General features: G+C 42.1%; 2 protein-coding genes across 3 annotated transcripts in view; one reads left to right on the top strand and one right to left on the bottom strand.

The window, feature by feature from the left end:
* Positions 1-12008, top strand: part of LOC147363083 (lithostathine-like) — a 52345-nt gene that overhangs the window by 13698 nt on the left and 26639 nt on the right. The window lies entirely within an intron of this gene.
* LOC147363084 (endogenous retrovirus group K member 113 Env polyprotein-like) lies at positions 3224-10425 on the bottom strand. The gene is made up of 2 exons (XM_086323380.1): positions 10313-10425; positions 3224-4201 (listed from the first exon to the last, which is right to left on the bottom strand). The coding sequence occupies exons 1-2, from the start codon at positions 10423-10425 to the stop codon at positions 3307-3309; spliced, it is 1008 nt and encodes a 335-aa protein (XP_086179506.1). The 3' UTR covers positions 3224-3306.

The following is a 12008-nucleotide window of genomic DNA, read 5'->3' as shown; positions in this document are numbered from 1 at the left end:
TATTCCTTATATCCATCCATGGTATTCCCATTTCTTTAAGAATTTTTCATAGTTTGTTGTGATCCACACAGTAAAGACTGTGTTCAATGAAGTGTAAATAGATGCTTTTCTGGAATTCTCTTGCTTTTTCTATGATGCAAAGTATATTGGCAGTTTGGTTCCTCTGCCTTTTCTGAATCCAGCTGGTACCTCTGGAAGTTCTTGGTTCACCTACTGTTGAAGCTTAGCTTGAAGGATTTTGAGCATTACCTTGCTAGCATGTGAAATAAGTGCAATTGTATGGTAGTTTGAACATTATTTGATATTGCTCTTCTTTGGACTTAGAATGAAAACTGACCTTTTCCAGTCCTACAGCCACTGCTATTTTCCAAATTTGCTCACATATTGAGTGTAGAACTTTAACAGTATCTTCTTTTAGGATTTAAAATAGCTCAGCTGGAATTCCATCACCTCCACTAGCTTTGTTTGTAGTAATGCTTCCTAAGGCCCACTTGACTTCACACTCCAGATTGTCTGGCTCTAGGTGGGTGACCCCATCATCATGGTTATCTTGGTCATTAAAAGCTTTTTTGTATAGTTCTTCTGTGTATTCTTGCCACCTCTTCTTCATCTCTTCTGCTTCTTTTAGTTCCTTACTGTTTCTGTCATTTATTGTGCCCACCTTTGCAAGAAATGTTCCTTTGTTATCTCCAATTTTCTTGGAGATCTCTAGTCTTTCCTATTCTATTGTTTTCCTCTATTTCTTTGGATTGTTTACTTAAAGCTATTTTATTTCTTCTTACAATTCTCTGGAACTCTTAGTTCAGTTGGGTATATCTTCCTTTTCTCCTTTGCCTTTCTCTTCTCTTCCTTTCTCAGCTATTTGTAAAGGCCTCCTCAGCCAACCCTGGTGTCTCATATGGTAAAGAATCTGCCTGCAATGCAGGAGAACTGGGTTCAAATCCTGAGTTGGGAAGATTCCCTGGGGGAGGGCATGGCAAACTACTCTAGTATTCATGCCTGGAAAATCCCTACGGACAGAGAGGCCTGGTGGACTGCAGTCCAGGGCTACAGTCCATGGGATCCCAAAGAATCAGACACGCCTGAGCGATTAAGCACAGCACACAGCTTAGTCAACCACTCTGTCTTCTTGCATTCAGTCAGTTGTCACTCAGTCATGTCCAACTCTTTGTGACCACATAGACTCTAGTGCCAGAGTCCAGCTCCAGCAGCCAGGGAATCAGCCTGAAGGGATGGACAGTGTTGGCAAGTAATGATGCAGCCTCTCACTTAGTTTTTTTGGACTGCATGTTTATTTCAAGCTTTAGATTCTCTTTTATACTTTTACAAAAGCATTAGGTCAGAGGTTTGACATTTTCAATTTCCCCTCACCCAGATTTATTGTCTCCATAAATCATTGTTGCCCTTCAAGCAGAGTTTCTGCTTCAGCGGTTCTCTCAGAATTGTGTTTACTTAAATCGTGATTACATTGTAACTCGTGCTTATGTCTAGGCTGCATACCACAAACCTCAGTTTATTTCTTATCTTTCTAAATCCTGTTTGCCCCTAGTATTCTGAACTCACTATCTCTTAAAAAGGCTTCTAGCTATTAACATCTGTAAAATTCCTAATCTCTATAAGCTATAGTATAATATGCTAACATTACAACATTCCTTAAGTCTTTAGCTTCTAACTATTTTTAATTATTCCTAAACCCTAAATTCAGCAAACTCCTTTGCCATAAACATTTCCCTCACAAATAAGTTTCAGATAACAATCCTTCCCATGGTCTCAAGCTGCAGCCTACGTGCTCATCCTGGAACACTCTTTTGTAAAGATCCTTGAACAAATGTCAATGATTAACTTTATGAATTATTCTCTGAGCACAACTGAAGAAGGCTTTGTGCCTACTCATGCTCCTCTCAAGAACAATAAGCACCTTAATATTCCTTTCAGTCAACTCAGCAAGGAAAGGAAAAAACAAGTTAGAATCACAAGGCCTAACTCCTTCATCCTGGGTCCGTGCCTGCAGGACAAGGAGAGGGAGTTGGGGCCGTGCCTCCATTTTGTCAGTAATGCCTAATGTGGCTCCTGACATCTCCCCCTTTTTTATTTTTTTAGAGCATAAGTATGAAACTCAGTAGATAAAACAGAAACACTTTGGTTGAGTATTCTGAAAAGGCACGGGGCTATTACACAAATTAGAACTAACAGGCATAAGCACATGGCCACATTAATCATTATTGTAGAAAAGGATCCATGGGAAAGATACCCCTCCAGATTTTCAAAAAGGGAATTAGAAAGCCATTGAGAGGAAAAGTCAGACTCTGCCTGCTTCAAATTCTGAATATCCTGATGTAACTTAGAAATATCAATACTAAAATCTGAATGACTCCAGACGCCTAAAATATGATTCTTAATGCATTCCCAAGAATGTATGGACTCATTCACTTGTAGAGGGTTAACACACATCCATTTAAATTCAGCATGACACCTTAAAGACAACTTAATTCTTAAATTTGTAATTTCTTGCCCCATTAGCAGGACTGCTTCTTCTAAAGCGTTGACCTTATTTTCTATTTTCTTATCTATAATTTCCTGTGTAGTAAGAACTACGGAGACATTTTTGGACAGCTGATCAACAAATGATGCAGTATGCACTTCTTTTGACAGGGCAATAGCAGAAACCATAACTGAAGCAATTATGGCAATCAAGGCAGTTATTCCCACAATCAGAGCTGCAATGAATCTCTTAGGTCGAGAAATCAAGCCATTAAATTCATATAAAACTTTCAATGCATAATCATCAAACCATTGCCCCTCTAATTTTACAGGAATCTTCAAATACGGTGGTTGTTTTACAATCATCACAGCCTTATAATTATTATAATCATTCCTATCAACACAATTTGATATAAAAAAATTCACACACACAACATTGTAAACAGTTTCTCCTTCAAAAACTTCCAAATCACTCTGATTTCTGTCCAACAAAAAGGCATAAGGAGAATGTACGCAGGCCTGTACAATATATCTTTGTTCATTTAAAGGTCTATGTAAAATCACAGGTGCTATAGCAGCCAATAGAACAGGCTCCATTGAAACTCACTGAAGGAGTTTCCATTGAAACTCCTTTTATCCATTTATAAGGGATAAATGAATCATTTCATATAGATCTAAAAGGTTTTTTAAAAATCAAGTTCAATCATTTATCCGAATGATAGGAGCACCCCCATTTGGTCAGAAAATGTCTGGTGGCATCATTGGGAATAGGTAACCTTATGGCATACAAGCATTCTTTCCAATGAGGAAAGCCAGAAGTTCTGCTTATGCTTTCCCAGGCCTGCAGTCCTTGTTCATCAGAATCTGGAGGGGGAGTGCACAGCTTGGAAAGTCCTTTAAATGAGGGGCTGCCTGTTTTATGGCATCAAATAGTCTTTCTTGTGCCCCTGGCATCAGCAGCTGTAAAGACCAAAAGTCTCTCTTGCCTTTGCTTCTCAGAGGATCAGTAAGCATGCCTTTCAAGGAAATGCTAACACATCCATTCAGAACCGGAGCTGATCCTTGTAAAGAGGAAGGTATGGAAAAGCAAATAGGTGGATAAAAGGACACGCCTGAAAAATTGAAGGGAGGGCTGACCACTGTTTTAGCATTATTAAGATAGATGGAAGCCCTGCCCAAAAGATGAGTATCATTAACAAAAACACGAATGGGCTCATTCATCCAATCAACAGGCTGAAAAGAAGGTGGATTAGGCAAATAGGCCCAATGAACTTTTTCTGCACTGGAGGGCCTCAGCTGACAAGCCAACACAGCAAGTATAGCCATAAACATTACCATAGGCATGGCCTCATGTCTCCCCCTTTCTATTAATTCTTCAGCCTGCTGAGCAAGACATTTCAGCTGGCCCCAAGTTGGCACTGTGCTGCAGGTAGTTGTTTGAGTATGATGACGGCGATGAGGTGGAGCAGAATATGGTTGGACTCTATCAGCATGTCTCTCCTGAAATGCCAGGTGCCTGAAGCAATGTACTAGCAGTGAAGCCTGAGGTGAAGGGTCACTCGTCCTTCGGCTTCTCCTTGGATCCCTCAGGTCTGGACTCGATGAGCTTCTGGTCTCCCCATCTTTCCTTGGTCCCAGACCCCAGGACCCCAGGGATCTCAGTGACCTTGGGGGTCTTGTGATCCTGGAGGTCTCATGGGACTGGACATGTGGAATCAGTCTGTCAGGAATCCAAACAGGAGAAGTGGAATCCTGTGGAAACACACAAGCATACCCTGTCCCACAAGTTAACAGCACATCTGGCCCTTTCCACTCTCCGGTAAGGAAGTCTTTCCACTTAACCAGGGGCTGAGTTGTAGCCCCTTCAGGAATCCAGTGTCTCATCATTGCAGTCTGCCCCTGTGTGTCCACGTTTAAATGATTAATTACAAATAAAGCATGGTGTAGAATATGATGTGGAGAGGAATACTTAAATTCTCCCTGCCTTAATTTATCGATCTGATTTTTTAAAGTCTGGTGTGCCCTTTCCACTATGGCTTGGCCTTGGGGATTATAAGGTATTCCTGTTGAATGTACTATGGAAAGTTGTTGACAAAATCTCTTAAAAGCAGCAATCAATTACTTTAGTTAATGCATCTGCCAAAGCATTTCCTTCATGCAAAGGGCTGGGCAAGCCGGAATGAGCTCTAATATGTCCCACAAAATATTTCTTATCTCTATGTTTAATCTCCTTCTGTAAATCAGATAACAAGGAGAAGATGGTAGTTTTATTTTCCAGAATATTAGCAGTCTCAATATGAGAAAACAACCCTACAATATATCAGGAGTCAGTCAAAAGATTGAAGGTATGGTCTCTTAAATGTTGAAAAGCCCAAATAACTGCTTGTAACTCAGCCCTCTGGGCAGATGTCTCTTCAGTTACCTGAACATGGGATTTTCCATTAATAATTGTGACTGCTTTACCATTAGAGGAACCATCTGTGAAAACTAAAATTGCCCCTTCCAAAGGTTGAAAAGAAAATTTCTTTGGAAAAATCACTGGATGTATTTTCAAAAAATGCAAAAGGGGGCTTTAGAGCAAAAGAAACAAAATTTGACCCCTGAAATCTATCAGGGCAACTTGCCAATCATCACTATTTTATAAAAGAAATTGCAGTCGATCCTTATTGAATGGAATCACTATATTTGCTATTTCTTTTCCAAAAAGTTACACACTTCTTTTTCTACCTTTTATAATTAATTATGCCACCAAGCTGGGATAAGACAAAACTATTTTTCTTGGGGTCACTGGTAGATGGAGCCATTCCAATGGGCCTTCTTCTTTTTTTTTTTTTTTTTACTTTTTAACTTTACAACATTGTATTGGTTTTGCCATATATCAACATGAATCCACCACAGGTATACACGTGTTCCCCATCCTGAACTCTCCTCCCTCCTCCCTCCCCGTACCATCCCTCCAGGTCGTCCCAGTGTACCAGCCCCAAGCATCCAGTATCATGCATCGAACCTGAACAGAAGACTCATTTCATATATGATATTATACATGTTTCAATGCCATTCTCCTAAATCATCCCACCCTCTCCCTCTCCCACAGAGCCTAAAAGACTGTTCTATACATCAGTGTCTCTTTTGCTATCTCCTACACAGGGTTATTGTTATCATCTTTCTAAATTCCCACAAGCTTCCTGTAGGTGTATGCTCTGTGTCGAGAATAATTAAATCTCATCCTCTGGTAATACTAATCCTAATTAACTGATCATTTAAAGCGTCATCCACTTTAACAAGAGCTGACTCTGCCTCACTAGTCAATTTTTTCTTAGAACTGGGATTAGGATCGCCATTTAAGCAATCAAACAGAGGCTTTAAATCTGCAGTAGTCAGTCTTAAATGTGGGCATATCCAATGAATATCCCCTAATAATTTCTGGAAAGCATTTAAAGTTAGTAAATGATCTCTCTGCAGCTGCAAAGGAGCATGACTCACAGTATGGGTATTTAATACCCTCCTTAAATAAGAAAAAGGAGGATTTACTGACCAACCTATATAGCATATTCAAAAGGAGAGACATTACTTTGCCAACAAAGGTTCATCTAGTCAATGCTATGGTTTTTCCTGTGGTCATGTATGGATGTTAGAGTTGGACTGTGAAGAAGGCTGAGCACCGAAGAATTGATGCTTTTGAACTGTGGTGTTGGAGAAGACTCTTGAGAGTCCCTTGGACTGCAAGGAGATCCAACCAGTCCATTCTGAAGGAGATCAGCCCTGGGATTTCTTTGGAAGGAATGATGCTAAAGCTGAAACTCCAGTACTTTGGCCACCTCATGAGAAGAGTTGACTCATTGGAAAAGACTCTGATGCTGGGAGGGGTTGGGGGCAAGAGGAGAAGGGGATGACAGAGGATGAGATGGTTGGATGGCATCACTGACTCGATGGACGTGAGTCTGGGTGAACTCCGGGAGTTGGTGATGGACAGGGAGGCCTGGTGTGCTGTGATTCATGGGGTTGCAAAGAGTCGGACACGACTGAGCGACTGATCTGATCTGATCTGGAGCTATCTTTAAACCCCAGTTTTCCAAGGCCTCAATCAATTCAGATAAGACTTGTTGCAACAAGGCTCTGTCCTTATGAGCAGCCCAAATATCATCCATATAATGTATTAAATACAGATCTTTATACTTTCCTCTAATATCTTGCACAGCTTGGTCTACAAATTTCTGACACAAGATGCGGCTATTTTTCATTCCCTGAGGCAAAACCTTCCATTGAAACTTTGTATCAGTTCTGTTCAGTTCAGTTCAGTCGCTCAGTCATGTCCGACTCTTTTCGACCCTATGAATCACAGCACACCAGGCCTCCCTGTCCATCACCAACTCCCGGAGTTCACTCAGACTCACGTCCATTGAGTCAGTGATGCCATCCAGCCATCTCATCCTCTGTCATCCTCTTTTCCTCCTGCCCTCAATCCCTCCCAGCATCAGAGTCTTTTCCAATGAGTCAACTTTTCTCATGAGGTGGCCAAAGTACTGGAGTTTCAGCTTTAGCATCATTCCTTCCAAAGAAATCCCAGGGCTGATCTCCTTCAGAATGGACTGGTTGGATATCCTTGCAGTCCAAGGGACTCTCAAGAGTCTTCTCCAAATTCAGGGAGACTGAAAGCAAACCGTTTACAATCCTGATCAGCCAGGGGGATGGTAAAGAAACAATCCTGTAGATCTATAGCTATCACATTATATTGAAAGGGCACAGGCACTGGGGAAGGGAGGCCCAGATGGAGGGCCCCCATGTCTTCCATAGTTGCGTTTATAGCTCTCAAATCTTATAACAATCTCCATTTTCCTGATTTTTTCTTAATAACAAAAATAGGAGTGTTCCAGGGGATATTAAAAGGCTCTATGTGCCTAGCTGCCAGTTGTTCCATAACTAAATCCTCAGCTGCCTTCAGCTTTTCAGCTGTTAAGGGCCATTGCTCCACCCATACCAGATCATCAGATTTCCAGGTAAGGGTCAGCAGCAAGAGCAACAGCCTCTAGGATAAATTTGAATATCCCAGACCCTCTCTATTCTCGTTAGGAACCGCTTCTAATAAAGAAACAATTTCCTGCTGATCTTTTCCAAGCCCCTTATCAGGATTATACCTCATTAGCAGCACTTGATTAGTAACCATTTCATCTGGGCTATATAAAAGTATTCCCATCTGAGATAATTTATCTCTCCCCCACAAAGAAAAAGGTAGTGAAGGAATCACATATGGACAAAAGGTGCCTTGTGCCCCCTTCTCATCTGACCATGTCAAAATTTTTGAGCTGTTAGCAACCGAAGGCACTGACCCTATTCCTACCAAGCTGGCACTGGTCAAGCATGTCGGCCAGGAGGAGGGCCAATCTTTTCCAGCTATGTAAGAGACGTCTGCTGTAGTATCTAACAGCCCTGACATTTTATTTCTTTGAATTAAAAGATCTTTCAAAGGCCTTGAAGCTGTAATTTCCTGCACCTAAAAGGCTAGATCACTAGATCCAAATCCTCTGGGGCCCCTAGCTTGAGAAGACAAGGTTCTTCTTGTCTGATAATAAGGTAAAAGCAAAAGCTGTGCTATTCTTGACCTTTATTAATTTGCACAGTTTTGGTAGGTGGCAAGATCAAAACTTTAATTTCCCCAGTATAATCAGAATCTACTACACCAGGCATCACAGAAATTCCTTGAAGGGAAAGCGAGCTACGCCCCGGCATAAGTCCTACAATGCCCTCAGGTAGGGGGCCAGCCACTCCCATTGGAATCGGAGTAACTGGTACATCAGGGGTTAATATTGCTGCTGTGGCAGAACTGAGGTCCAGTCCCACGCTCCCTGGGGTTGCTCGGAGGAGTTCAGAGACGGGACAAAGGGAGTAAAGGGATTCAACACAGCTGCCCTTATTGTTGTCTAGGGCCGGGGCTGCCCCTGCTGCCCATTTCCCTGAAACTTGGAAAAATTACTTCCCTGTACTTGGGGGGTGAGCATAGTCCCATCCTTATGGAATTTAGATCTACAGTCTTTTGCCCAATGATACCCCTTCTGGCGTCGGGGGCAAGGTGTCTTTGGGGGTTTGGTATTAGTCTGTATTGCCACAGCTTGTTGTCCCTGCTTGGCAGGACATTGCCAGCAAAAATGCCCAATTTGGCCACAAGAGAAACACCTTTTATTTGTAAAATCGTTTCCATTAGGATTAATCTTTTTTCTCATTCCCTGAATCACTTGGGCAGCTGTTTCTGCCTTCAAGGCTGCGGCTAAGACAACCCCCTGCATAAAGGAGGTTCCTACTTCCTGGCAGGTCTGTATGTAAGTCCAAAGACTTCCTTTACTTCTAACAGGTCAAAGCAAAGCCTGACAGAATTAGCGTTCTCATAAGCCAATTGTTTAAGAACTATCTCTGCTGGCTCAGTACTCTTAATTGTTCTTTCTACAGCAGTTTTCAATCTGGCCACAAAATCTTCATATTTCCCATTGGGTCCCTGTTTGATATTACTCAGAGTGGATAATTTTCCATCTGAAGGGGGCAGAGGTTACCATGCCAAGACACCTACGGCCATAATCTGATTAAGTGCTTGTTTAGACACCTTGCTTGGGCTATGTGAGATTCGTGTTCTCCATCTCCTTTTAATGCCGCAGATCCCACTGTCCTGAGCTGTGCATCATTAGAGGTTTTGTTTTCTGCTGACTGTAGTCTAGCCAACTTATCATACTATGCCAACCACAGGAGGTACTCTCCTCCAGGAAGGCAAGCCTTTGCAACCATTCTCCGATCATATGGTGTCATCCATCTCCCAGCCAAGGCATCTAGCACAGTAAGTGTATAAGGGGAGGTAGACCCGTAATCATAACAGGCTTGTTTAAGCTCTTTCAGTAGCTTATATGGGATTGGTTCCCATTTTCCTTTTTCTTCATTATTCCCCTCCGTTTTGGTAAAAGCTACTGGAAAGGCCATAGAAAATTCCAAGTCTCCCGTTATTCCGCCTCCCTTCTAGCCTGGGTGAGGCCCCCCTGAGAGTGTTTACTCCAAGGAGCATGCTCTGCATATTGTGCACGCGTCTGCCTCAAAAGCTCTTTTGTTTCAGAAAAGTCTTCATCCTCCTCAGCCTCAGGCAATGCTCTGGGAGGCTTTGGGGGCAAACTGGGGAACTCCTGGGCCCTGGGAGGCACAAACGGAAGCAGCAGCGATCGCCTTAAATCAGAAAGTGGTGGATAAATATTTAAAGGTTTGTGTAGAGGGGGAGGGGGCTCTCTAGAGCGCCCGGCCGCAGCAACCTGCAAGTCCTTTCCTTCCTCGGGAGGTAAAGCACAGTCTCTCTCCTCTTCTTTATCAATGGCAGAAAACATGATTTGCACAGAAAGCGGAGACCCACCATTCATTGCTGCAGCCTCTCCCATAGGCTGTCTAACAGCCTCATGCCGGGGGTCCAGGAATCTCTAATCATATTCCACAGAGCAAAAGCATCTACAGGAACCTTTTCTGGCCCATGCAAAGTATAAAACAAACGTACGTAACTGGTCTCCAACCTTAGTCCAGGTTTCTAGATATACGGTGCCCTCCTCAAGAAATCATGGGCATTGCTCTTGGACAAAAATTAGAAATTTAGACAGTCTTTCTGTTCTTACTTTAATGCCTCTATGGGCTAACATGTGAAGTGATATTTCAATAAACATTTGTCTATTCTTAGATGCAAAGAGACCCATTCTCCTAGAGAATATTCTTATTCCTTCTGTACCCTCCTCACCCTGCCTAAACTGCAGAGGGTTGCCTGCCACCCACAGGTAAAATCCTAACCACCCCGCGTTACAATCATGAAGTTACTTACCCTTCAGATGTTTGATGTCCCTGTTCGGGCGCCACCTGCTGGAGTCCAGCCTGAAGGGATGGGCAGTGTCCGCGAGTAACGATGCAGCCTCTCTTAGTTTTTTTGGACTGCATGTTTATTTCAAGCGTTAGACTCTCTCTTATACTTTTACAAAAGCATTAGGTCAGAGGTTTGACATTTTCAATTTCCCCTCACCCAGATTTATTGTCTCCATAAATCATTGTTGCCCTTCAAGCAGAGTTTCTGCTTCAGCAGTTCTCTCAGAATTGTGTTTACTTTAACTCAGGATTACATTGTAACTCGTGCTTATGTCTACGCTGCATACCACAAACCTCAGTTTATTTATCTTTCTAAATCCTGTTTGCCCCTAGTATTCTGAACTCACTATCTCTTAAAAAGGCTTCTAGCTATTAATATCTCTAAAATTCCTAATCTCTATAAGTTATAATAAAATATGCTAACATTACAACATTCCTTAAATCTTTAGCTTTTAACTATTTTTAATTATTCCTAAGCCCTAAAGTGGAGAGTGAAAAAGTTGGCTTAAACCTCAACATTCAGAAAACGAAGATCATGGCATCTGGTCTCATCACCTCATGGGAAATACATGGGAAAACAGTGTCAGACTTTATGTTTTCAGGCTCCAAAATCACTGCAGATGGTGACTGCAGCCACGAAATTAAAAAAAGCTATTTCCTTGGAAGGAAAGTTATGACCAAGCTAGATAGCATATTCAAAAGCAGAGACATTACTTTGCCAACAAAGGTCCATCTAGTCAAGGTTATGGTTTTTCCAGTGGTCATGTATGGATGTGAGAGTTGGACTGTGAAGAAGGCTGAGCACCAAAGAATTGATGCTTTTGAACTGTGGTGTTGGAGAAAACTTTTGAGAGTCCCTTGGACTGCAAGGAGATCCAACCAGTCCATTCTGAAGGAAATCAGCCCTGGGATTTCTTTGGAAGGAATGATGCTAAGGCTGAAACTCCAGTATTTTGGCCACCTCATGCTAAGAGTTGACTCATTGGAAAATACTCTGATGCTGGGAGGGATTGGGGGCAAGAGGAGAAGGGGATGACAGAGGATGAGATGGCTGGATGGCATCACTGACTCAATGGACATGAGTCTGAGTGAACTCCGGGAGTTGGTGATGGACAGGGAGGCCTGGCGTGCTGCAATTCATGGGGTCACAAAGAGTCAGATAGGACTGAGTGACTGAACTGAACTGATGGGACCAGATGCCTTGATCTTAGTTTTATGAATGTTGAGTTTTAAGTTAACTTTTCACTCTCCTCTCACTTTCATCAAGAGGCTCTTTAGTTCTTCTTCACTTTCCACCATAACAGTGGTGTTATCTGCATATCTAAGGTTATTGATTCCAGTTTGTGCTTCACCCAGCTTGGCATTTTGCATAATGTACTCTGCATATAAGTTAAATAAGCAGGGTGACAATATACAGCCTTGAAATACTTCTTTCCCTATTTGCAACCAGTCTATTGTTCCATGTCCAGTTCTAACTGTTGTTTTTTGAGCTGCATACAGATTTCTCAGAAGACAGGTAAGGTGGTTTGGTATTCCTATCTCTTGAAGAATTTTCCACAATTTGCTGTGATCTACATAGTCAAAGGCTTTGGTGTAGTCAATAAAGCAGAAGTAGATGTTTTTCTGGAACTCTCTTATTTTTTGATCATCCAACATAT

This window comes from Bos grunniens, chromosome 11, assembly GCF_055505025.1.
Source record: "Bos grunniens cultivar Pamir isolate PY7600 chromosome 11, Bosgru_T2T1.0, whole genome shotgun sequence".
Taxonomy (NCBI): domain Eukaryota; kingdom Metazoa; phylum Chordata; class Mammalia; order Artiodactyla; family Bovidae; genus Bos; species Bos grunniens.
The sequence above is the reverse complement of the archived record's forward strand: the minus strand, read 5'-3'. Positions and strand labels throughout refer to the sequence as shown.